At 43.2% G+C, this 26,209-nt stretch overlaps 1 protein-coding gene across 1 annotated transcript in view; it reads right to left on the bottom strand.

Annotated features, from left to right (window-relative positions):
• mdn1 (midasin AAA ATPase 1) overlaps positions 1-26,209 on the bottom strand; it is a 64,986-nt gene that overhangs the window by 4,509 nt on the left and 34,268 nt on the right. Inside the window, exons 53-95 of the mRNA XM_084737492.1 lie at positions 26,002-26,135; positions 25,029-25,192; positions 24,645-24,765; positions 24,291-24,504; positions 22,480-22,720; positions 22,255-22,378; positions 20,705-20,869; positions 20,412-20,626; positions 19,946-20,333; positions 19,484-19,596; positions 18,494-19,169; positions 18,208-18,369; positions 17,002-17,287; positions 16,675-16,913; positions 16,481-16,576; positions 16,178-16,272; positions 15,061-15,188; positions 14,582-14,734; positions 13,106-13,215; positions 12,905-12,978; positions 12,117-12,306; positions 11,772-11,916; positions 11,404-11,550; positions 11,176-11,302; positions 10,686-10,791; positions 10,423-10,538; positions 8,905-9,315; positions 8,467-8,693; positions 8,229-8,366; positions 6,890-7,089; positions 6,579-6,740; positions 6,300-6,437; positions 5,758-5,893; positions 4,545-4,714; positions 4,227-4,358; positions 3,961-4,102; positions 2,978-3,297; positions 2,738-2,884; positions 1,928-2,029; positions 1,642-1,840; positions 1,371-1,544; positions 1,103-1,260; positions 779-868 (exon numbers count right to left, since the gene is read on the bottom strand). Coding sequence (XP_084593618.1) covers positions 779-868; positions 1,103-1,260; positions 1,371-1,544; positions 1,642-1,840; positions 1,928-2,029; positions 2,738-2,884; positions 2,978-3,297; positions 3,961-4,102; positions 4,227-4,358; positions 4,545-4,714; positions 5,758-5,893; positions 6,300-6,437; positions 6,579-6,740; positions 6,890-7,089; positions 8,229-8,366; positions 8,467-8,693; positions 8,905-9,315; positions 10,423-10,538; positions 10,686-10,791; positions 11,176-11,302; positions 11,404-11,550; positions 11,772-11,916; positions 12,117-12,306; positions 12,905-12,978; positions 13,106-13,215; positions 14,582-14,734; positions 15,061-15,188; positions 16,178-16,272; positions 16,481-16,576; positions 16,675-16,913; positions 17,002-17,287; positions 18,208-18,369; positions 18,494-19,169; positions 19,484-19,596; positions 19,946-20,333; positions 20,412-20,626; positions 20,705-20,869; positions 22,255-22,378; positions 22,480-22,720; positions 24,291-24,504; positions 24,645-24,765; positions 25,029-25,192; positions 26,002-26,135 — 7,775 coding nt within the window. The remainder of the gene's footprint in view (positions 1-778; positions 869-1,102; positions 1,261-1,370; positions 1,545-1,641; positions 1,841-1,927; positions 2,030-2,737; positions 2,885-2,977; positions 3,298-3,960; positions 4,103-4,226; positions 4,359-4,544; positions 4,715-5,757; positions 5,894-6,299; positions 6,438-6,578; positions 6,741-6,889; positions 7,090-8,228; positions 8,367-8,466; positions 8,694-8,904; positions 9,316-10,422; positions 10,539-10,685; positions 10,792-11,175; positions 11,303-11,403; positions 11,551-11,771; positions 11,917-12,116; positions 12,307-12,904; positions 12,979-13,105; positions 13,216-14,581; positions 14,735-15,060; positions 15,189-16,177; positions 16,273-16,480; positions 16,577-16,674; positions 16,914-17,001; positions 17,288-18,207; positions 18,370-18,493; positions 19,170-19,483; positions 19,597-19,945; positions 20,334-20,411; positions 20,627-20,704; positions 20,870-22,254; positions 22,379-22,479; positions 22,721-24,290; positions 24,505-24,644; positions 24,766-25,028; positions 25,193-26,001; positions 26,136-26,209) is intronic.

The raw sequence follows: 26,209 nt of genomic DNA, 5'->3' as shown, positions 1-26,209 counted from the left end.
CAAATAAATACAAATTAAAATACAAACTCAACAGTAATAAAACTGAGGCAATCCTTGTTGGCAGTCTCCTTTGAAGCACACATTAATCATGTTACTCGCTCTGCATACTTTCATATTCGCAATATCAAACGTCTTCGCCTGTCACTCTCACCTCCCAGCGCTGCCGTTCTTGTTCACACCCTCATTAAATCCCATCTTGATTACTGCAATTCCATCCTCTCTGGTCTCCCACACAAATTACTCAAACTCCCTTTACAGAGCACATCACTCCTGTCCTCCAGCAGCTTCACTGGCTCCCTGTCAAACACCGCATCTACTTCCAGATTCTGCTTCTCATCCTTCATAAGGCCCTTCATAACTTAGGCCCGTTGTATTTGTCTAAACTCCTTCATATTCACATTCCTTCACGTTCTGTCAGATCCTCTCCTGCTATCCAACTCACCACACCATCTGCCCGCTTGTCTACCACGGGAACCAGAGCCTTGAGCTGCTCTGCCCCCTGCCTCTGGAACTCTTTCCCACAAGACATTTGCAATATTGACTATGATACACATCTTTTTTTTTTTTTGGATGTTGTATATTGTATATTCTGCCCACAACCCATTGCTAATTCTTTTGTCTTGCTTGTTTTTAAAATGGGATTGTAAGGTGTCCTTGGTAGGACACTTTTTTCCATTTTAATCTGTCTCCCATTTATAATTTTAATGTTTTCAGTCCCTTTTCAGTGTAAACAGTGGAACAGGAGTCATTTGGAGCAGAATTTCAGGTTCAGACTCACCTCCTCTTGTGTTCCTGGAGCCAGTTTGTGCCAGGCCTCCAGCTGTTGCTCCATCTCCCTCCTGATCTCTTCTGGGTCTCTCTCAACTTTCTGCAAACACACACACACACACACACACACACACACACACACACACACACACACACAAACACACAAACACACAAACACACACACACAGCTTTAAAGCCTGACTTTGATGACTAAATGCAATTTAAGGATTCTCTAATGTAGTTAGACACAGCAGCAGCTAAACAAAAAACAAAAGAACAGTCCTGAGACCTGAGAGGTCATTAGAAGAGGACGTTTGTTCTAGTGATTCTCTACCTGCATGGTGTCCAGCAGCAGATCAGGAACTGTGTGGATTGTGGATTCTGAGCTTCTCTCTGCTCGCTCTTCATCTCTGAGATTTTGTCGGTCCTTCCATCTTTCCTCTTCGTCCCCTTCTCCCTGCTGCTGCACCTCCATCTCTCCACTGTCTACACCTGCACGAGGAAGAAGAAGTCAGGGGACGTGCAGGTTTCACAGAGACACAGACTGTCTGTTTAATCAGGGTTACTGAGTCCTGATCAGCAGGGTGAGGTGAGTATGTCACCTGTTTGCGAGGCCTTGGTGGAGTCCAGCTTCTCAGGTTTCAGCTCCTGGACCTCAGCGGCCTGAAGCTCCTCTTCCTGGTTCTTCGTTTCCATGGCAACATCCTCATCGTTCTGATCTTCGTCCTGGTCCTGCTGAGGTCCTGCTGCTTTCTGCTGGTCTGCGCTGGCAACATCTGGAAACAGAAAATATGACATCCGATTATCCACTTCAAACCTCTGCTGGTGTTGTTGCAGAACAAACACAGGACGGTCACTGGACAGATCACTGACCGTATGTCTGTGTGTCGTACGACGTCTCTCCCTGTTTGATGTGTTCGTACAGGTCTGACTCCTGCTGGGCGTCACTCTTTCTGCTGTCCTCAGTGCGATCCTTGCTGCTGTCCACCGTGCGCAGACGCTTATTCACGCGCTCGTTGTAGTCACCGGTCGATCGCTCGTTGTCGGCCTGACCGGGTTTCCTCTTGAAGCTCTGGAACAGGACAGTACAGTGGTGAGATGGTTTAAAAACACAAGGAGAGGTAGGATTAGAGATTCATCAGAATGCAGATTTTCATACCTGAGTCTGTTTCTGAGTCTGTGTCTGTGCAGCCATTCTCGCTGTCAGCTTCGACTGGTGGCCCTCTGATTGGCTGGCATCAGCGGCTCCACTCCCATGCTCCTGACAAACCAGAAACAAGGAAATATTTTAGATTTTATATTCTTTAGGGGGCATTTTTTTAAATCAATGACAGGGCCAACACAATAACTCTACAGGACATTTCAGTGTGATGTGTCACATTTACATAGATGTACAGTATATAGTGACTTTTTTTCCAATGTTTTACTGTACATATTTTTCATATGGTAGTCTGTAGGTAAAGGTTAGATACTTTACAATTTCATTTATTGACAAATGTAATTATGTCTCAGGAGGCCTGCAGTCATTTCTGTGTGAAAGTCCAAATATTTCTAAATCCATTTCAGTTCCAAATATTCTTCTTCATCCATCTCTTGCAGATAAAATTCAAGTCCAAATGATCAACACTTGTTTACCACACTGCCTCCAGCATGAGTTTGACTCCCCTTATATTAATGTTTATATTTTTTTAAACTCTTTATTTCCTTTTGATCAGGGGTTCCCAAACCTTTTCAGCACGAGACCCAAATGAGAAATGTGGTCTCATGTCATCTACATTTATAAACTACTGATAAACACAGCAATTAATATTAAATGTATTTATATGCTTAAACTTGTCACCCATGTCTGTATTCCTGCATGCTAGTTATTTTGCAGGCCTTAAACCAGGTCCTGAACGCAGCCCACAGTGTAAAGAAGTGCTGAGTCAGAGTTAATGAATGTCTGAGTCACAGTGGTGCTGTAGTGTACCTCTTTAGCCTGGTCTCTCTCTGAAGCCTCTCCAGCCAGCTCCACAGCCGTGTCACTCTGAACGTTCTGCTCTCCGGTCTGACCGTCTGTGTCGTGCTCCTTCCTCTCTGCTGACTCTGGCTGCTCTTCATCCTCACCCTCCTCTTCCTGTAAGCATCACAAATCCCAACAGTGACACAACAACAAAACCACGTGTGTGTTCATCACACGGTTACTGCAGTAGTTGTTTGACATTCTCACCTTTGGTTTTTCTCCTTTGTCTTCTGGAACAGACAGATCTTCATCTTTTCCTGCCTCCTGTCCTCTCTCCTCTTTCTCCTCCTCTTCATCTTTCTCAGCAGACTCTTCGTCTCCTTCTGTTTTCTCTCCTCCTCCCTCCTCCTCCTCCTCCTGTTGCTGCTCTTCGGTCTTGGGCTCCTGACCATTCTCCTCTCCTGGTTGGTCTGGCTGATCCTCCTCCATCTCTTCTGCTCCTCCCTCTTCCTCGTCTCCATCTTTCTGTCCATCCTCCTTTTCATCCAGGGCTGCAGTTTTCTCATCGATGTCGAGTGGATTCTCCTCTGAGGTGGGAAAAAGCCACAAGAATTCACTGAGCTGGTTTAAACAGGAGAATGGACTTTACAGTTAAATTTAATAGAGATCCAACAGTCTGATATGATTAATTGGTCTGACACATTTTTTAAGAAACAAAGACAAAATTCTCCAGCTTCATAAATGTGAATATTTTCTGGCAAAGCAAGAAATTTGAGGACATCATCTTGAGCTTTGGGAAACAGTGATTGATGTTTTTCACAATTTTCTGACATTGTTTAAATTCAACATCTGTCTACACAAGGCCTTCAACTCCATTGATCACAATACTGTAACTGAATGTCTTATAGCTATTGTTTTTTTCTGAACATGCACTTGACAGGCACTCACAGGCAGAATCCACGCAATCCAACAGAGGCACTGCAAGACCACACAGCGGTCCCACAATGTTCAGTCTTGGGGCTACCATTATCTACTTTGTATATTATATATATTTTGAGTATCTTCAGCAGGCATTTGTTACAGGACAAGAACAGCTGTGTCCTCTGCAAATTGTTCTAAATGGATATAAAACTCATACTTTTTACCATTTAAAGAACAATAAGATCAGCATTATCCCAGAAAACTGTTAGCAAAAATGGTCAACAAGTTGAGTTGTTTTTTGTTTGTGTTTCTGTAGCAGTAGGTCTCACCATCCCCTTCGCCCTCTCCATCGTCTCCGGCCTCTTCGTTCTGGTCCAGGTTGAGATCCTCGGGGAGATCCATGGCCTCAGGCTCAGGTCTCTTGTCCTGCTGACCGTGGTACGGGTCCACTTCATTCTCGTCAAACTCCCTCTGAAAGCAACAGGATCACAGATCAGAAAGAACAAAATCAGAAACGAGATGTGTGAAATGTCTGATTCGACCTCTTCTGCTCAGTGCCTGTGTGAATTTCTTCACCTCTTCACTCAGAGCTCACCTCATCTCCTTGTTCATGGATTTTCTCTTTCTCCTCCTCGTCCATCTGTTCATCTTTGTCCTGGTTCTTCTTGTCTTTGTTGGGATCTGCAGCGTCGAGGTTGTCATCTTTAGCGACCAGCTCTGACTCACCCTGAGAGGATCCAGTTGCAGTTGACAGAAAATTAGGCCACGATGACAAAGGTGACAGCAAACTGGTTTAAATAGTGGTTCACTTCACAACAACACCTTGACATATCTGATGGCCATGTTTTTAATACATGTAAACGGCTGCTCTGCATGTGTTTCATAAGCTTTGAGGTCATTTTGTGGTGTGTACCTGATCCATGCCCTGCCCAGACTCTTCCTCTTTGTCACTTCCATCCTCGTCATCATCCTCATCGTCTCCCCACATCCTCTCATCCAGAGTGTCCGTCTGTCCTTCCCCCAGGTCGCCCATCTTTTTATCCAGCTCCTCCTCATCCTCTTTAGACGACTCATCATCTGAACCTGCAGGAGGCACAGAATAATCATCATCACTCAGCTGCAGCTCTACTGAAATTCACAAGGTATTTGAGGGTTTAATGTTCTACCAAAGGACACCTGCACTAACAAGACTTCTGGGATCTGCTGACCATGTCACTGCTATAACAGTTCAGTGACTAGTCACAACAGAAGTTGTCTAATTGGCTGTTTAAAACGTGTATTAATAAAATATTCATCCACACTGAGTCACAGTGGAGTGGAGATCCTCTGTGACATGGGCTTATTATTGTGTAACAAACTGATTATTCAAATGTATACTATACAAATATAAAGCATGAGTTGTATACTACCAAGTTAGATAAACGTTATGTTTTAAAGCCTCTGGAAATTTAGCTTGAAATAGTAGAAATGATTATAAGTACTGCTGTGGAAAGGGTCAGCAGCAAAATGTATTATAAAAAATACAAAACCCCCCCTCAGTTTAATTTTATACTATATTTAGAATATTTTCACCACTTTACCTCGCTGTCACACAGACTTTTCTGATGGGAAACTGAAGCCACCAACTATCCTCTCTTCAAATCCACCAGACTTAAACAAAATCTGTAATTTTACCTCTCAGAACACAGGAGTTCCTGGTCTACTGCTGCCTCGATCTGTTGGTTTGTTTGTGTTAATGTGTGACTGGTGTTTTAACACACTAGTTTGGATCCAAACAGGCAGTGACAAACCAGCAACTCCTGCGTTCTGTGAAATAAAATGACTGTTTTTGTCAGAGGAGCTCGAGTTCCTGTCGTGGAGTTGGCTCAGACTTAAAGAGGCAGATGAAGCAGGTTCGGTTTGGTGGGACAACTGATGTGTTTTTTTCATTTTCATAATAAATGTCCGAGCATAATCTTGCCCAATTCAAACCCAATATCTGGAGTATAAAAAATTAAATGACAACATTAAAAATTTAGATTAAAAAACTTTAAAGTTTAATTTCTATGACTTTCTATATGCTTACTGATATGTACATGAGACTAAATTACATCATTAGAATGCTGCTGAGAATATGTTCAAGTTACCTGCTTCATTTTCATCCCCATCATGCATTTGGCCGTCAAAGTCCTCTGACATCTCGATAGCGTTGTCCTCTGCCTTGATGTTGCCTTTATCCTGCTGCTCTTCTTTTTCCTGACCCTCCTGGAAACTGTCCTCCACCTGGAAGAAGAATGCATGGACAGCTTTGTGAGAAATATCAGTCACATGATCCAACTTATACATCTGATAGGCTCCTTAAACTGTTTCAGGTAATTATTCATAAAAATATTCAAATCATTAATAACAAAACTTTTTTAACCCAGCTGTAGGGTACATTTCTTTTGACATTGTCACTACATGTTTTAGTGCGACATGTTATATATTTACATATTATATTATATATAATATATTATTTAAATCTGGCTGATATACATGTTGTAGTACAGTTTCCCAGAGTTTTAAACCACATCTCACAGCCTTCAGCTGCTAATGGAGTTTGGTTGAACAAAACCAGCTGATGAGGCCATGAAAAGCTGTTGAAAAAAAATCTAGTAAGTGACCTTAAGTAATGATTATTGTGTTGTACCTGATCTTCGTTCTCGATCTTGTCACTGACGTCTTTGGTGCCTTCGCCTTCTCCTATACCGCCACCCTCGTAATCGTGAAACTCTGTTGCTCCTTCTCCATCTCCACCCGCCATCAGCTCCTGAGGCAGGCAGAAACCCTGAGGAGGAGGAGGAGGAGGAGGAGGAGGAGGAGGAGGAGGAGGAAGAGCACAACAGTCAATTAGTCACTGCTCTTAGTTCAACTTCATGACCTAATGTCTTTGTTTATGAGCCTGAGTAACTTGTTGATGTGTCTGTACCTTCTGAGCGAGCTCAGTGAAGATGCTGGCCAGCACAGACAGCAGTTTGCCGGTGCACCTATGAACTCCCAGTGACACACACAGGTAGTAGCGCACCAGGTCAGAGTAAATCCCCAGCAGAGGCTCCAGACGCACCAGCATCCTGCACGCCCTGTTCACCTCCTGAACGCACACACAATAAAAATGTGGTCAGACGTTAACGGCACTGCATGATGGTACAATACAACAAAAAGTTCAATACATGTGTGGGTCTTTGTGAGTTTTAAAGCCACAGATCTCATTCGCCTGTTGTGATTGTTGACTGTTGGTACCTGGAGCTGCGGTGGCTGACAGGAGTCTCTGTGTGTCCTCAGGCGGCTCAGCAGCCTCTCCAGCCCGACACTAACATCCTCCACACACAGAGCGTCCACCTCAGCCGCCAGCTCCTCTTCCAGGAGTCGAGTCAGGTGACCGGGCTTCAGCAGGTCCTCCACTGACTCTTCATCCTCCTCCTTCTCCTCTTCAGCAGCCTCTGAAACATCACACAGCATCACACAGATAAACTTTAATGCTAATGCTGACATGGCATTCTGATATACAAGCTTTTGGGAAGATTTGTTCACCTTTTTCATCTACAGTAAGCTGTCGACACCTTAAAGGCTCCCTGTGAAGTTTTTGTTTTTATCAAACTGACCAGTCAGATAAAAACAGCTAGATGACATCATACATAGACAAGCCAATGATTCCACACCATCCACTGATCTACAGGTGGTGGTAACGTGAAGCACAACGCAGGTGTCGGACATTTAGGAAAAATTAACTTTGCAAATCACTGCTGTCGGTTGGAAATCTTGTATGTCCAAAACTGTTACTTTTGCATATTCTTATTCCCTGACCACTTATTAACATTATGTGATTTTTTTTTGTTTTTTTAAGTTATGTGCAATTTTATCTTTACTTTTAAAACAAAAATGTTTTATCTGCAAAGTCACATTTCTCTCTATCTCGGCCCTATAAGCTTATAACTGAGCCAATCGGGAATTAGAAGGCACACAAGAGGAGGTTCTGCTTCTTTGTCATGGTGCTACAACACTCAGTGACGGGGGGAGAGGAGCAGAGAAGATATGAGCAAATGTCACACAACACTGTGACCTGAAGATTGAAGAATTTATTAACAGTCTTGTGAAGGACAGCAGCACAAATGAGAGGCAAGTTCTGGCTTTTTTTTTTTATTTTGCTGAGGAGATGATGATGATTTTGATGGCGTTTGTACAGCTGATCTCCACAAGAATGTCTAAATTAACAACTCAATTGTTAAATCAACAGTTGAAAAAACTTAGTCAATACTTCAGTCATGTTTTAATGTTTGATAGTCTTATTGCAGTTCTTTAAAGAGTCTTAAAATGACTTAAATTTTATAAATATTAAGCCTTAAAACTTATTAAGTAGTCTACAGTTAAACTAATAGGGTCTTAATCACAACAAAAATACTAATTCCATTCATCCATCATTTTTGTTTCCCTTTGCCCTCAAAATAAGACATATATTTTGTGTACCAGAATCAATATTTCTGCTGCACAATAAAACCTCATATATATATATATAAAAAACAGCTTGTTCACCTTTCTGAACACCAGCTCTGCAGAGAGCATTTGAATGCATCGTTCTCACCTCTCTTGACGTCTCCTTGCTGCTCTCCTTGTTGCTCTCTCTCACTTCTCTTCACGAGCGTCTGCACAGCACACAGCACCGTGTTGATGTTCGTCTCCATGTCAGCAGAGAAGTCGGTGCAGAAGGCAGCCTGGTGATCTGAGGGGGGAAACAGGGACCATTAGTTTGTCTTCGTGTCAGCCAGCAGCCTGCCTGTTGATGTGATACGAGTGTTCGGCTCACTGGTCGGTGCATTCACCTGAGTTCTGGTGTCCCAGGGACAGCAGCTGAGTCTTCCAGGTGGTGAACTCTGTGATGTTGGCCTCCACCTGTCCTCTGATGTACTGCAGGCTCTGGCTGATGGCCGGCTGACTGTCTGTGCTGCCGACACTCACAGCCGGGGTGAAGAGCTGCTCCATGCTGGGCATCTGAGCCGCTACAGCTCCCAGCTGGTCGAAGGCTGAACAGCAGGTGACAAAATGGCTCCTGTGGAAAATGGTAACAATTGTTGTTTGGACCGTTTCTTTTTTCTCACTGATACATCCCATTTAGGGTTGGGACTAACAGATATTTTCATTATCTTTTGATCATTTTCTTGAATAAAAGATTAGTTGTTTGGTCAATGCAATATCGTAAAATGTTGAAAAATGTCTTATTTAGTCCACAATAGTTGCCAGTTTACTCTCCAGTGTTTTACCATGTGTGGAGGACTCTGTCAGAGGTCTGCTGTGCCACACTGTCCAGCTCCACCTTCAGGCTCTGAGTCTGCTTCAACATGGCGTTCAGGTGCTGGTTTAACTGGCACCAGGCGGCGTCACCCCTCCTCATGAGACATCCAGGGGGTTGGCGCTGTGCTGCCAGTGGGGATGGACACCTCAGGGTGTGCTGCCTGCTGCAGCTGCTCGTCTCCTCCTTCTGCTGGAGGTCCTCTGGGCAGCACTGATGCAGCCAAACCAGCTGCTGCAGGAGGGTGGAGCACTGGGCGGCCAGAGCTTGGCCTCTGCTCACCCAACCCTGGAGAGACGCCTGGGGAGGGAGGGTGCAGCCTGGGTCCTCACTGTGAGTCTGCAGGTGGGACTTGATGTCCTGTACGCTGTCTGTTAGCCTCCTGAGACAAGAAAAGACAATGGGTCAGTACAGTAATAAACAAAACAGTGTGAATCATTTCAACTAGGGCTGCACGATTTGGTAAAAAAGTCATGATTATTCTGACTGAAATTTCAATTGTGATATGCAATAGTGGAAATGATCAGTTTTACATTACAATTTTCATTTTCACTGAAAAAAAACTATTAAAATCATGATGATGTGATATTTATTGAGGTCTGAACCAAACAAATGTGCTTTCTTTCATCTAGAGTACAAGATTTTGAGGCCAGGTCACCTTTGCAGCCTGGCAGTGCCTCATTATAATGATGTTTTCTCACACATTTTTTCTTTTTCAAAATACCACGATTTGGTTCTGGTCCTACGATTCTGATTTTGCACTTGGTCATATTGCGATTTTATTGCAATCATGATTAATTGCACAGCCCTAATTTCAACTTAATTTATTTTTCCACATGCATTTCTATGGATAAACTCATATCTTCACAACAGAAAACACTGACAGTTGTGCGTCAAGATTCTACTTCTTTTCAATTCTTCAATTCAATTCTTTTCTCTATTTTTATTAACCACTCTTTTTTCTGATTGTTATGCATAACTATATGTAAATGATATTACTATATATACACACATTAAAATCTTCTATCTCACAAATCCAAGATGTTTTGTTTTGTCATCTTAAAACTAATTGCATATGATCTCAGTAATGCTGTCGATGTTTCTTCATTTACAGATCGATCACTTTTCCTTTTCTTTAGATTGGGTATACACATTTATGTATTGAGGGTTTTCCCTTGATTTTTTTGAGTCCGAGACACAATTTATAATATTGACTTCTAGTTCTTAGTTCCTGATAATGTATATGGATTTACTTGCAGGAGGTCAGAAGTTAAATTGATTTGTCCATTATCTACTCATGAAAATTGATTTAAACATCTCCCTCTACAGATAATATTTTTCTAACAAAGGTGCTGGACTTCAACGCCAAACATTACACTGTAGAGGACATTGTTCTTTGTAGTGAAGATGGAAATACAAGCACTGACCTAACGTTTGTTCATGTGTTCCACACTGTGTCATAAACATGGTGGTGTGGCAGCAGACTGACCTGAGATGGACCCACTGCTCAGTGAGCTTAGCCAGACGTTGTCTCTGTTTGAGGAGCAGCTTGAAAAGGTGGGAGGAGAAACCTCTGCAGCGCTCGATGTTCCCCAGACCCAGCTCCTAAAACCAGACAACACACACAGACAACAAGCTGAGGATCCCCGGCCTTCACCATCACAACTTTCAGACAGAGAGCTGTAAGAGTGCTAAATGCTACCAGTTGTGTAACACTGTGGACCAGCAGACAGTCAATTTGTGGGGTCTGACCTTGGCGGCGTGCTGCAGAGCGGTCTGCAGGGCTGTTCTCCTCGCCCACGAACGGTAGAAGTACTTCTGACATCCATCCCACGCTGTCAGCAGCTCTGTAAACAACCTACAACATCCAGAGGACACAGAAAACTGCTTTCAGAGAGCACAGAAGACATATTCTACAGTTGTTCACTACATAAGATTTTTAGTAAAATTAACAAGACACTACATCAAATTAAACACACATGAAAATAAGTGAGACTAAAAAGTGAGACGATGTAAGTCAACAGTGAACAGTGGCCATTTAGGGACTTCAATCAGGACATCCCTAATGTCCCTGATTGTTTTTTTTTGTTACAGCAGCTGTGTAACAGCGTAGCAGTACTACATCAGTTTGACTGCTTCATAGTATATGGAGATCTCCAGCAGGTGGCAGTGTAACCCTGCTTTCTTCACCAAAATAAATGGCCCTCATCTGTTGGTGCACACATGAACAGGCTGTATTTACATGCTCTCAGTCTGCTCCTGGTTCCTGACAGCAGAAAGAGCGGTGTTCATCTCCAGAGGCTGCATACAGAGGGTTTTCTCTGGATCGGCTGTCCTGTTCCACGTCAGGCCTTTACGGTACGACAGACCTGAATGGGACCATGAAATACAAAGAGGTTGGGGAACCTGATTTTTCTGCCTGTGGCATAAATGACTACTTGACATCTGTGAATCAGAGAGAAGAACTCACCTATCTCTGTGAGCATCTTGAACAGGTCAGACAGAGCTCTCTGCTTCTGCTGCAGGATGTGCTTCACCTCAGCCTTCTGCTTCTCCTTCTCCGCTGTCGTGTCGATGGTGAGGCTCTGCAGGTCCCGCAGGTTGCTGATCACCTCGCCTGAAAAGGAAAAAACAAAACAAAAGGATGCTCCATTAACACTGAGGGGCTGGCAGCAATGCAACAATGAGGAAGCAGCTTTGTGATGATCCTGAGGGTGGCGCCAAAGGAAACGCCATTCATTCAAATTAAAAATGTGTATCCCATGAATGCACTCAGTAAACATCATGTGAATCTGCCCATCAGACTTTGGTTTTACTGTCTACAGGTGTGTTTAGTACCAGTGAAGCAGTCCAAGTCTTCAGCCAGCTCAGGCACTGGGTTCTTCTTCAGCAGCTGCACGCACATCTTCTTCATCTTCCTGGTCAGAACAGGCAGACGACCCTGTAGAGACGAAGCCTCGACTCCTTCATCTGGCTCCTCATTCTGAAACACACATATCATTCCTTGTTTATGATCATACATCGTATGACTTTATCTTATTACATGAATGATATGAACATAATGAAACATACTAATATTTTATTACTCCATAATATCTGCATCTGTTGCAAAAACTCATTATTGGTTCGTCTCTATTTGAACCCATGAGTAGTAATAAAAACAGTGTGTGCTTTCTGTGAGACCTGTGCCTGCAGATCTCGGCCCTTCCCAGGCAGGGAGCTCTTCAGCGCCTGGTGAACCCGATGGACGGGTGTCTCCTCTGGGTTGGTGTCCACACTGTCCAGGCTGGCGCTGCTCCCCTGTTCCACCAGAGCAGGAACGCTGGGACCGGTCAGAGCCTCCTCAAACTTCTTGACAAACTTGAAGAGAGTCCTGAGAGAGAAGAACACAGGCAGAGTGATGCTGGTGTTAGGACAGCCATGTGTCCTGTCATAGAGTCTCAGAGCAGGGCACTAGAGCTGCAACGATTAATCGATTCTTAAATAAATCTACATCTATTGTGATAATCGATTAATCATTTTGAGTAATTTTTAAATGAAAAAAAAAAAAAAAATCTCTGTTTCCAGCTTCTTAAATGTGAATACTATCTGGTTTCTTTCCTCTTTTCTGACAGTAAACTGAACTTCTTCAAGTTGTGGACAAAACCAGACATTTGAGGACGTCATTTTGAGGTTTGGGAAACACTGGTCAACATTTTTTACCTTTTTCTGAAATTTATTGGACTAAACAACTAATCTATTTATTGAGAATATTATCAACAGATTAATCCAGTCAGCAGGATAGAAACAGCAAACCTGTTTGTTTATTTCCTGTACATTGATCATATTCATTCAACTTTGTTTCACTCTTTATTTCTCCCCTTGTCTTCTGCACCCCACAGTTTGGGAACCACTGGATTATGAAAATATCATTAGTAACAGCCCTACAGGACACCAAAGTCCTAAAGAATCAGGTCCCAGTGATATCTTACCGGTGGGTCTTCTCCACCGACTGTTTGATGGACCAGAAACTCACATCGTTCCACTTGGAGATCTTGACGAAGTCCTGAGAACAACAGATCACATCACAGTGGAGCTTCAGAATTTGCATGGAGTGAATTATAAAGATACGTATGCTTACAAGGTTTTTAAGGTTTGATTTTAATGCATTAAAAAAGAACACTGATGTAAACCTTGAGCTCCTTCTCGATGGGCTGTCTGAGCTGACTGATCCTGGTCTGGATGCCCTCAGAGAACTGACTGTAGTATTTGTGAAGGTTCCACAAAAGACTGGACAGTGACTCTGTGAAAGAAGGAAAGAGTTAACATGGTGCTGTCTCTCCGTCAAAGGCAAACAGCAACAAACACGAGATTGAGCCTCGTTTCTACCAGTTCAGAGGTCAAATGTGTTCTCAAACGATAATGATGAGATGGTCATTTCCACACACATTTCACACTACTGAGTTTAGTCGAAATCCAATCAGTGATGTCTGCAATAGCTTGATGCATGACATGAGGACAACAGACAGTGACCCCGCCTGATCATCTGATCAATAAATCTGTCAATATTCAATCATGATGTGATAAGTTGACAAATTGCAGTTTGTCTGTTTGGCAAATTAAAATGTCCAGTGCTGCACAGCGCTGACTGGATTTATTTATTTTGAGCTGATGGTGAAAAACTGGGATGAACTGGAAAACATGAAGGGTCACCGTCAGCGTTCAGTGATCAACTGGTTAATTGGTGGAGCGATGTGCCTGTTATTGTAACATCCTCAATCTTAAAGTAAAGCCTCTGCATCTTTTAAATGTTATAAATGTTGTTTCCCCACATTGTGCCACATTGTTATGTATAATTTCAAAAATGTTTTAAATCCTGGAGACACTGAGCAAACATATTTATGTAATACTGAATCCTTTTATACCATAAGAAGATATTAGCTCTATCCAGATTCAACATTTTAATTGACTTTTAATTTCTATGATCAAAAGAATATTTCTCATTTCTCACATAGCAGTGGTTTACATCATCTGAACACTGCAACCTGAAGATTAATTCAAGATGCAGCTCAGATCTGTGTGCCAAGTTTTTTTCATCATAATTCTGTAGTAAATTAAGTGACTATTCACAATGTTGAAATTTTAGAGTGTATAACATTATGATTGAAGTAAATGATGTCCACTCCCATGATGCTCTATCATGTCTCTTCAAGTTGTTGCAGCAGCCAATGTGTTAATATCATTTATCACAGATTTTTTGCAAAATGCAACCATTTTTGACCACCGGAGAACTGATAGAAATGGTCAAAAATGCCCCAGAAATACCACATTAAGATGGTGAGACTTTTAATAACACTGTAGAAAAATTCCTCCTGTGATCTGGGATCAAAAGCTTTTGACATTAACTTTTCAGTGACTAGATGCCGAGCACTTCTGTTCTGGGGGTTGTTCTGAGACCCCTTTATTGTCAATATACATAAGAAATCCATCCATCCAGGTGCTGGATGCTGAATGTTCCAGGTCTGTAGTTTATGGTTGTGAAGTTTCATGAGGCAGTGATCATCCTAGAGGTCACTATAGGTCATTTTATACAATGTGGCTGAGATGAAAGACATCAAGACAGACTTGTATGTCTTGACTCGTATAGGACAGAGTTGTTGGTGGCTGACCTCGTCCAGTCTGATCGGGGACCAGCAGGAGGTGGCAGTGGAAGCTGAGCAGCATGGCCAGACGGGTGTGGAACTCTCCCAGGGTGGAGCCCTCCATGAAGGCCTGCAGGGTGGAGGACACTGAGGACAGAGAGAGGCGCTCCACCTCCTCACCTAGAGAGGACAGACAGTAACAGGAAGACAAAGAGTCTTAACAGTCATAGCATTTTGATTCAGTTCTCACATTTAAATGTGTCCATTATTTGTTTTAGTTTGTGTCTAGAAATACACTGATTAGTTATGCTACAAGTAAATAGTGCCAGGTTTCTTTTCACTTCAAATAAATAGTTTTAACTTGATACGTTCCTGAAACTTCCTCTATAAATCAACATTATGAACCAACTTTTCTGTCAGAAAAGTAAAAACATGAAAAAATACAGAATTCTTTATTAACTAAGTCAAGGATAACAACAGCACACACTCAGAGCCATCCATCATACTTTGTGCATTAGCATCCATCCTCTGCTCCTCCAGGTATCTCTCCACCAGCTGGTAGATGGAGAACCAGTGTTTGGTTGATTTCTCAGTGTGCCGCTTCATGGCGTTGTCCAGGCTGCTCGACCAGCAACTACATGTGACAGGACAGGACACATTTATATTCTACAGACAGGAACAGGAAGCAGTTTGTACATTGTGCAAATGGTTTTTTAGCGCTGTCCCAAAAAACATTTTTGGGACATGAAGTTATCCTACTTTCCTCATTAATCTCCTTATTTTCTCAAATAGTAACCAGGGCCATAAACTAAGCATGTCTTTATTTCTCTAACTGTACCAGGCAGAAAGCAGCTCTCTACAACATCCCTTTATTGATATAGGAACTTAACTTAATTCACAGCAGCAACAATATCCTGCAGTCTTGGTGATTACTGATCTTGAATTACTAGCAGCCAAGTACTCCAATGTAATAACAATAAAGAAGCAGTCAACTTGGAGAGAAATAACAAAAGACATAAATAATGGTTCAGATAAAACAGATTCAATATTTATTTCAGTGTTGAGCTAATAGTTGCAATATCCCCAGACTCCATAATAAACTCTTGCTATTTTGAGAGATTTTGAGTGAGGAAAAACCTCATAAACTTTGTGAAATGCTGTCCATGACAAATTCTTAATTATTTAGGCCTTCTTGTGAATTCTGCAAATGGTAATTCATTATTATGTCTGGTGTTATGTGTGACTGAATAAGATTCATTTCCCTCTTGTCTTTTTGAGTGTTCATGGCACAAAATAGAAGATATCAGTGACTAGAGGCTGTATATTTGTATTCATCAAGCTAGGTTTGACTTTAAACCTACTCCTGACTAAGTGTAAGATTTACACCTGGTCTTAACAAGAAGACGACTTCAGCCTTGATGGTCCAACTGGTGTAACTATTAGGTTAGACTTAACATGCAAAGTTAAGACCAACTTAGCTTAAGACCAAGCCTGGTGAAACCGGCCCTGGTTGATATAAACAGAGGAAAATTTGAAGACGACAGCCCAGTTTGAATTTCTGTTAGATATTCTGTAAAAAAGTAACCTAAAATGTTGGCTGGATAAAACCCTTTTTTGTCTTACTTGAGCTCCAGTTTGCGCCACTGGATAATGAGCTGGGTAACTGGTTCCAGTTCCTTTCGCAGAGACACCAAGCGGCTGGCGTTATTCTCCCAGTCCTGATGAGAACCGCACAGAACAGGTGATAAATAACACAGAACTCACCTCACTAACATTTGAAAAACATTTGGTATTTTTTCCTGATGAATGATGTTGGCTATTAAAAAGGTCGCTGGTGTATTTTATAGTTGATCAAATGTATCAACATTACAGAAGAATACACTCATGTAATCATACATGACACGAGAGCGATCTCACAGAACTCACCTGTGCTTTGCTGAGCAGGATCTCCAGACCGTTAAGGAACTTTGCCAGTGGACTCGCCAGACTGAAAGCCAGGATCCTCTCCATCACCACAGTCAGCTGGAGAACAGCACACACAGACAGGAAGACACATGAGAGCAACCAAGACCAAAAACACTGAATGCCCACGGCAGCCTTGATGTGTAAAGGTCACTGACCTGTACGAGAGCCGGGTGGTCCGGCCAGTCCTCCAGCCTCTGCTTCACTGCAGCACTCAGCTGCTCCAGGACAGGGAGACAGAGACGGGCCTCGCTCATGTTGGGCTGCTGGTAGAAGTCATATGGTCCTTCTGAGGTGACAGCTAGACCGTCAGGACCCCCCAGGCCCTGCACCGTGTTCTGGAGGAGGGCTGAGAGCAGCAGCTCACTGCCTGTCAGCTGCTGGTCCAGTTCAGCATCTGGATCAAACACAGAGGTCAGAACCCACATTTCTGCTTTGCTTCTAGAAAATGGTGAAAAATGTTTCCAACAGAGAAGACCACTGACCAATCAGATGATAGAAGCGTGACATCATTGGGGAAGCAATCTGATAGGAAGATACCAGGGCGTTGATGTGTTCTTTGCTGTGATTGGCTGGTGCTGTGCTTTGGTACCACAGTGACTGTGCGTATCCCAGACAGAGACGCTGATGGACCTGCACCAGAGTGTTGATGACAGCTGGAGACAGAGAGCTGCTCTCACTGGACTCCTCTTGCACTGTCTCCTCCTCCTCCTTCAGTCCTGTGTCTGCTGGACCCTCCAGACTTGGCTGGGACACGATGTCTGCAAAGTCCTGATGAAGTTTGGACATATACAGTGAGCTTGGAGTGTGTTTTTTTCTTGGCTGTAAAGTATCTGTCTTCTTAGTGATAGGGCCTCGGGTTAGTCATGTAAGATATTTATTTAAACAGAAACAACTCATCAATAATGTCTCGGGATTTATTCCAACCAAACCAAAGTTAGAGATAAGGAGAGGAGTGAGATGGAGGCTGGACAGCAGAGGAGAAGAGGAGAGAAAAGTCATGCACAGCCAGAATATTTTCACATCTGGGTCAATTAAGGGTTTAGTTGTAGTTTTGTTTCTGTCCAGTTTGAATGAAGTATGTTTAACAATGACAAAATGACTGTTTGTATAAATAGAGTCTGGTTAGTTTGGCGAGACTGATAAGTCCACTATTTTTGGTTAAACAAGTTGTATCTTACTTTAACATAAATCTCTGTAAGGATCTTTTCCATAATGTTGTCAGACACAGAATGACAATCTGAGCCTGGGCCCTTTTCCACCAATTAAGTTCTGGTTCTCGAACCGGTTCTCTCCCTAGATAGAAATGTGGGCTGATTCACTACATAGCAACAAAGTTCAGTTTTGAGAACCACTGTAATCAAGGATGTCCTCCAAGAAGGACATTGCACAAACAACCTGTAGAATATGACACACCCACATTAGTTCCTGAGAAAAACCTGCTAGTTTTTGGTGCCAGCTGGGAACCAACTTTTTGGTTTCCAAACCACTTTATCTTTGGGGGAAATGCTCAGGAGTGTTCAGAATTAGGTGCATGGACCAGAAAAGGGCAGAAAAAGTTACGGCTGCTGGCTGTGGCGCTCTCGCTCAGTATTGGACCAGTTTCAAAAATTGTTCCCACTTAGACATGAGACATGGGAACAAGACCGATGGACTCACTGTGATCTTTTCTACCAGTTGTATGTGAATACCTGGTTGAACTGAGGGAAGCGTTGTCTGAAGTCCCTCTCCTCCTGCTCATCTTCTGTCAGCCCTGAGCCGTGCAGTCGACTGCGGTTGCGGTACAGACTGGCCTCCAGCTGTTCCCGCTCCCTTCTCCGTCTCTCCTGCTCGTCCCACTCGTTCACTAGAGCCTGAGGAGCATCATATTACAGGCAGCAGTTACAGCATGCATTTACTTTGAAAAATTTCTTGTTAAATAGAGTCAAGTGTGAACCCAGAAATGAGTGTCTTTAAGTGTTAAAGTGAAGCTCTGACCTGACAGATGTGTCTGAAGAGGCTGCGTGTCTCAGGGCTGAACTCTCCGGTGGACAGGGTGTGACACTGCACATACAGCAGAGCATTTAGGAGCAGTGTGGACGACTGGGGGACCACATGTTCATGGTCTTGCTGCTGAGGCAGAAGCTTCACCAGGCAGCGCAGGATGTCCATGCAGGCTCTGGAGCAGAGGAAGTCTGCCCGGGACAGGTAGGACGGCAGGCTGTGGGACAGGGAGGGGAAGGCCAGCAGGCACGACACCAGCTTGGGCAGACCGGGTACAGGCGTGAGTGAGGCGGCCACCTGAGAGGCCACGAGCCTCATGCCGTGTCGGAGCTGCAGGATGCCAGTCCGAACGGGCCCGACCACATCGGGGTACAAAGGGTACTCCTCCAGCAGCCTTTGGCAGAAGCGCTGCTGGGAGTTCTGCCACACGGCCTCCTCCTTCAACAGGCCCTGCACTGCTGACCTGGACTTGGAGGAGGAGGAGCTCTGCAGGGCCTTAAGCAGGTGGGACAGGAGGTCTTCCACCGCGGACGCCTGGCCGATGCTGCACAGGTAGTGCTGCAGCTCCTGGAAAAGGCGACCATACTGCGGCTCATGAGGGCGACAGGCCTGCTTCCTGGAGAGCTCTGCGATCTGCTCCTTCACCTGCTGCATGCGGATCCACAGGTACCTACAACAACATACAGAGGGTAAAAGGACAGGTTCAATTTTTTCAGAAGTCTGTCTCAAGATAGATAGGATGACAACCACTTCACCCAGCTCAATCTTTGCTCAGGCGTTGGCTGTTAAAGTAGTCGAAAACTGTTTAAAGAGAACTCCACACACTCAGATCTATGTAGTATCACACTATTCTAGTGTGTCTTAATACATTACTCACATGTCATATGTAAATTGAAAGTCTAAATGTCAGTGAGCAAAATAAAGTTACTGCCTGAAACGCTCAGTTGAAATATCACACAGTGAGAACTTGCAGCTGGTTCTGACCTGATTCGAGGATGCTGGAAGCCATCAGTGGTGCTGCTCTCCTCCAGCTCTGCTCCGGTCATCAGCTGAGATGACAGGCTGCGTGCTCTCCACTCCTCCTGCAGCAGAGCCAGCTGCAATGCACATACAGTGACGTTGCATTACAATCAGCAGTTCACATTACATCAGTAAACAAAAGTCTGCTGGCTTTAATGAAAAACACTTTTTAATAACCATCATTAATAAATCATAAATTAATAGTTTAACAGATATAGTTAATAGTTATTTTAATGTTAGCAAACATTCAAATAACGTTCATATATGATTTCTAAACTATTGATTGAACAAGAGTTAAGTTTTATAAACACCAGTTGGAACTTTATAATCATCCTCCAGATAATGTCTATAGACAAGAATTTTTAGATTTATACTCATTTTTAAGTGACAAATAGGGTTGAAAAACAAAAGCAGACAGCTGCTGACCTCCTGCTGAGCATAGTTGAGTTTGTATGCCCTCTTCACAGCCGGGTCAAAGATGGTCTGTGGCGTCCACACTTTGATCTGCAGCAGGCCCATGTTGACCCAGAAGACTCCAGAGCGGGCCAGTTGGTTGGAGCCTTGGACTTTGCTCTGGATGTACTGCTGCAGGCAGGTGATGCAGGCCTCTGCCAGGCCATCCGGGAGCAGGTTGGGAGGCAGGAAGTCTCTGAAGACGGTCTGGATCTCCTGTGCAGCTATCAGAGGGTCGGGGTCCTCCACCAGGCTCTCACAGCTCTCCATGTAGCCCTCCTGCAGGCTGGGGGGCAGCAGGTCGGCCATGCTCTGAAGCTGCCGCCGCAGGACGGCGCCCTGGAGCCTGAAGTCTGTGCCCCTGAGGAGGTACGAGTTTGATTAGTAAACCTGAACATGAAAAATGCCTGTGGTGACCATCGTTAATGTTTGAATGTACCTGAACTCAGCCAGGGTGGGGATGGCCATGTTGTCCCACAGCACTGCAGACACGTCCTGCAGCTGCTGGATCCTCTCCTTCCACTCCCCCAGGGTGACGTGGGAAAGGGAGAGGAGGGCTGCCCCTGAAGGCTCCCATCGACCTCCAGCCTCGCTGCTGCTGAGCACTCCCAGCATGCATCGCGACCACACAGCTTTACTCAGCAGGGCTGGTCCCTGAACACAACATGGACATGGATTAAACCAGCAGATTTAAACACAGTGACATTAATGGGACATTTTAGAGGACAGTACCATGGTGTCTGCTCCATGGTGCAGCTTAGGAGCTGGCTGGCTCTCTTGTCTCAGCGGGTCCCATTTGAGCCAGAGCTCGGGGTCTGAGGTCACACTGCTGGTCCACAGGGCAGCCAGGGCCTCCGAGAGCAGCTCACACCACACAAACTGCAGCTCCTCAGCCGGCTGCAGGGGAGAAGAGCAGCATTTGTCATGTTTGGTACGTTGACTCATTGTTCCTTTATTTCAAAGCATTTTTTCCTGGCACCTGATAGTGCACAGTGAGGAGCTGACAGAAATCAAACAGGAAGAGAGTGGGGAGGATCTCTGTAATTACATGGTCAGCATCTTACCCTTGTGCCACCAGGACTCTCCTGAATAACAGTTTTTAATCTGTTATTGGAGGTGTCTCATATCTGAAGTCTGGACAGCTCTCATTTTTAGGACTCCAAATACAAGCTCTACCCAAATCTGAATCTTCTGAATTGACACTATTCTTTATTTTTTTCCATTAAAAGAAAATCTGCAGGTGTGTTGCCAATTCCACCCGCTACTCAGGCACAAAGAAATAACAGTCCGTAACAATCAAGTTCATCTGTTTGCAGTTATCCTGAAAAAGGCTTAGAGTCAAAATTCTTTCACCATTTTAATCTTGCAAGTCATATGCATCTTTGCTCCAGTGGTCTTCTGCTCTAAAAATGTCAAATTTTACAACTTTGTCTCAATTTTCTTAAACTCCAATTTTTGAGAACTTGTCCAAAACTGTTGGGTCAATCTTCCCAAAACTGAGTCAGGATCATCTTCAGACTTTGCTGATCTAAATTTAGCAAGGAATTTTCAATACCTCAGTCAAGCCAATCTTTTTTTCTTTTTTTTTTTTATCAAAATAGCTAATTTGTTTGCTATAACTCCTAAACACATCAAGATATCAACCTGAAAATCAACATGCATGTTCAGGAGTTTTCACTAAGCTTACATATTAAAATACATTGTGCTGCGCCTCCAGGGGGCGCCACAAATGCAAAGAAAATCTCGTAATCAGCTGCATGGATTTGTACGATATTCATTTTGCACAACCTAGATTCGTGACTCAGTCGATGCATGAAGTTTGGTAATAATTGATTACAGTAGGTGTGACTTATTACAATGAATCTACATTTCTAAATCCAAACTGACAATCCAAATTTCAAAATTAATAAATTAATTAACTAAATGAAATATGCCAAATCAATTAACATCTGTATCTCACAAGTCTTCAGAAGTCATCTTTAAAATTTTACGTAAATATCTCCTACAGACATGTTTGATATACAAGAACATTCTTCTTTAAATAATAATTAATTATGGATTAATCAGTTTAATTAGCTCATTCTTAAAATGACAACTTCTCCAGAACCTCTGTATACAAATAGTGTTCGTTTCAAAAGTAGTTCACAGAAATGTCCATTCTCAGTGTCTGTGCACTGGAGACTTTAAGTTTCCACATCACACTTGTGTAAGTTACATCCAACTGAAGTAACAGTAAACAAAATATATGTTTGAGTGTAGGGGAGGTTAACATGGTTACTGACTCTGTCACTGCTGAGCAGGAACCACAGGGGCTGCAGCTGACTGACGTTCATCGGTGTGGACTGGAGGCAGTAGCGCAGATGTCTGGAGAGTTCTCGACGTAAGCTGTCCTCAGCTTCCTGATCACTGCAAGTCAACAGAAGACGAGTTCTCAGAACAGTCAATCAGCTGTTTCAACATCAGTCCCCATCAATATGTCTGTTTTGCTTAGGAAATAAGAGTTTTACCCAGGAGACAGAGCCAGGTGCAGCAGGTCGGTGCTGAGTCGCAGCTGGTTGAGTACAGCCAGTTGCTCCATCAGGGGCCAAAGCTGAGCCCTGCGGCTGAGCTGCTGCAGCTCCTCTCTGGCAAGTTGGACTCCATCTCCTGGCTCCTCTCCCTCAGAAAGGGAGGACACCTCCAAGAGCCCCCTGGAGGTCATCTGATGCTGCTGCTGCTCCACGCTCGACACCAACCTCTGCAACACTCCTAAGGGAAAAATGTAGTACCACATACACATACTGACTCTTTAATATCACACAGACTGCAGCAATCATGAACAGCAGTGGGGCTTAAGATGTAAAGTTTGTCCTGAGGGTGGTCCTAGGCACATGGATTCACTATTAAACAGCTTCATCCTGATGGGAACATGACAGGCAAAATTCACAGCCATGGTCTGCTGAAATTCTGACTAAGGCTTATCTTTGTCAGTTCTTACCAACGGTCAAAGAAAAATAGTGAGATGCAGGAACTGCTTGTAAAAAAAACAGATTGCTTCTTAAGTGACATCTGCAAGTGATTTAACAGAAGTAAGATTTTCAGCTGAGTCATAAAAGCCTAACTTAGAGAGATCGAGGAAAAGACGACCCAAATGTTCAGGTATGAGGCCCCATTTTTAAAAGGAGCAAACTGACTTAAACTGATCTTGTGAGATAGAAAGCAAAGAAGAGAAAAGTAAAGAAGATTATGTGAAAAAGCTGCTGATCATGAATCAACATTGCCATGAATTCTACGTAGGACAGAAACTGCCAAGATCAAAAATAAATAAATGACTTTATTATTAAATGCGCCAAAAATAATATTAGAACTAAATGTAGGTATCAATTAATTCATTAAATGGGACATTAATTGAAGGGAATAAATTGATGAGCTTGTTGATCAACCAATAGGCAAAAAGTTGACCCCATGACACACTTTGACTGACAGCACCCTTATTTGCATAATGAAGCAGAAATGAATATTAAAAAAATGTAAGAATTTAGTACAGGGATAAGTAATTTTGGGTAAATAAACAGAAGGAAAAATGCAAATAAAAAAAGAAATCAATACATAAATAATTTTTAAAATGATTGACTTAAATAATAAAATTAAATGGGAAAGTAAATGAACAGAGGACTTATTGCAAAGGTAAATAAATACAGAAGCAAATTAAAACTAAAATGTTAATTTTGTAAATTAATTAATGCCATTTATTTTTAATATCAGTTCAGTACTGCACTTATTGTCATATCAATTTACTTGTTACTTTATTTATTTTGGATTTTGACAGTTTCGGTCCTCCATAGAATCACCCTGATTTTCTGTCAAATTCCTGGATTTGTCCAGGACCAAACTTAACAAAGTTATCTTGTGTTTAAGTTGACATTTTTTGCATGAGGTGATGCAAAAGGTCACAACAGAGTATCCACAAAGGCCCATCCTGGCAATAATTCAGTAAACTTCAGAACAAATTGGAACAATGTTTTTTTTTTTAGATCTCTTTAAAAAAAAGGGGAAACCTTTTGTCCTGATGGTGGCACTAGTAAATATGTCAGTGAGTCATAAAATACAGTCCACACTTTGAAGGCCAAGAGGAAGTTTTGATCTGGTGATGGTGATAGAGAACAGACAACATGTCACCAAAATTAGGAGTCAAAATGTGAGGTGAAATGGCGGCAACTATTATATACTGTGCTGGAATTTATCAGACCGCCACCTGACCAACATCACCATCCACATTCTCAGTCCCTGTAGTAACACAGATCAGCAGGTAAAAGGTCTTTCTATGACCAAAGCTCACCAGACTTGTGGGGATCCAGCTGGTTGTTTGCCAGCAGGACGAGGCCGCAGGCCTCCAGCAGACTCTCTTTGATGTCCAGGCCGAGTCCAGCACCCTGAAGTTGGACCAGCTCCTGCCTCCAAGAGCCTGTGGTGCCGTCCAGCCTCAGATCACTCACATCCAGAGCTTTACTGAGGATCCTGAGCCGAGATGCACACTCAGCCACCGACTCCAACTGACAGAGAAGATGGAGACAGTTATCAAGTCATTCAGATCATTTTAGATAGGACATGAGTGACAGAGAGACATACTGAACTGGCCGAAAAATAAATATCTGCAAAGATGTAAAGTTGAGTTGATGAAGTGCCTCCAGACCTTGAATGGCAGAGCTTTCCCCAGTGTTTTCTGGATGCCCTTCAGAGCAGTGGCCACAGACACCGAGGTGCTCAGAACAGTCTGGATGGCTGCTGACACCGCCTGCAGCTCCTGGTGACCTCTGGAGAACAGCAAAGTCACAAGAGTCAGGAAGTGGAAACATTAACTGTAGACACTTTAAAATATAAGTCTCCTGTAACAACTGTAACACATTAATATGACAAATATAAAACTCTGTATGAAAGACAGAAAATATATTGCAGTCTTGAAGTTAAATTATGTCTGCAAATTTAGGGCAAAGCTGTTAACAAATAAAAAATAAATAATATATCTGACTGACAAATTGACTGAATGAAATGAAAATCAGAAAACAAAAGTGTTTACTCAATGGATGCGTCGTCTCCCAGCAGCAGCTGGGGTAGTCGCAGGATGAGGTGTTTCTGCACCCACTGCCAGTGCAAAGACAGCACAGAGATGCCCTGAGAGTCAGCCGGCAGCGTGCTGCACACGTCCCAGAAACGGTCGAGCCACTGCAGCAGCTGCAGGATCTGAACACACAAGACAGGTAGAGAGGCGTGAGGGAGGAGACCATACCGACTTCAATTTCCTTCATGAGTTTGGAGCAATTTTACTTAAGTTTTGGAGTTTTGCTTTGTCTTATCTTCTCATTCCATTTCACTGTACTAATACTTAATACTGCAGGAGTAGAAGTAGATGAGGTATATTATTAATGGGCAAGCAAATTATCTTTTGGGTCAAAGGTCACTCTGAGCCAGACTGGGTTGCAGTCTTCCAACTTTAATCTTCTCTGCCTTACAGGTCTCTGCATGCAGCTCAGCTTTAATTTTGTTGCATTTCAGGAAGCCTTTGGTTTTCAAAGCCTCTCTGTAATGGCACCTATTATCTCTGACCACCTCTTTACACCACATATGATAGTCATGGCCTGACATGGGAATGGGATACAGTTTATTAAAGATCTTTACATGCATGGAATAGCTGCGTCTTTCGAGCAGCCAGCAATGAAGTATAAACTACCACATGCCCACGTCTTTTCATATTTACATTTGAGGACTTTTGTTAAGGAACAATACAGTTCCTTTCCCAATAAGCCTCCAACTACCCCAGTTGATAATTTGCTGTCTCTCAACAAGATTAAAAGGTATACAATGGTCACACAACTTCTAGGCCTATACACAAAATTGGAACACGTCTCAGGTCCTTGCAGCAGACATATAATTTAAGATTGTGCACTGTATCCATTTTACATGAGCCAGCAGTAGTAATAGTTGTTATAGACTAACCAGGCAGAGAAAATTGTCTGTACAGTGACACAGTGATGAAGTGAGTGTGTTCTGACCTCAAACATGATGTGGTCTGAGATGTAAGGGGCTCCGCTCTGCACAGCCTGCAGGGCGAACGAGTCCCACAGGTCAAAGAAGGTCCGCAGGTGCATCAGCACTGGGTGAGGCAGGTGACCGATGTCCACGGTCCCTGTGAGGGGAGGAGAACACATGATCACACTGTTACACACCAGGTTGCATGCTGAGTTCATATGGTGAACCTTT

This window comes from Lutjanus erythropterus, chromosome 15 (genome assembly GCF_056507025.1).
Source record: "Lutjanus erythropterus isolate fLutEry1 chromosome 15, fLutEry1.hap2, whole genome shotgun sequence".
Taxonomy (NCBI): domain Eukaryota; kingdom Metazoa; phylum Chordata; class Actinopteri; order Lutjaniformes; family Lutjanidae; genus Lutjanus; species Lutjanus erythropterus.
This window is presented reverse-complemented; position numbering and strand designations above follow the sequence as displayed.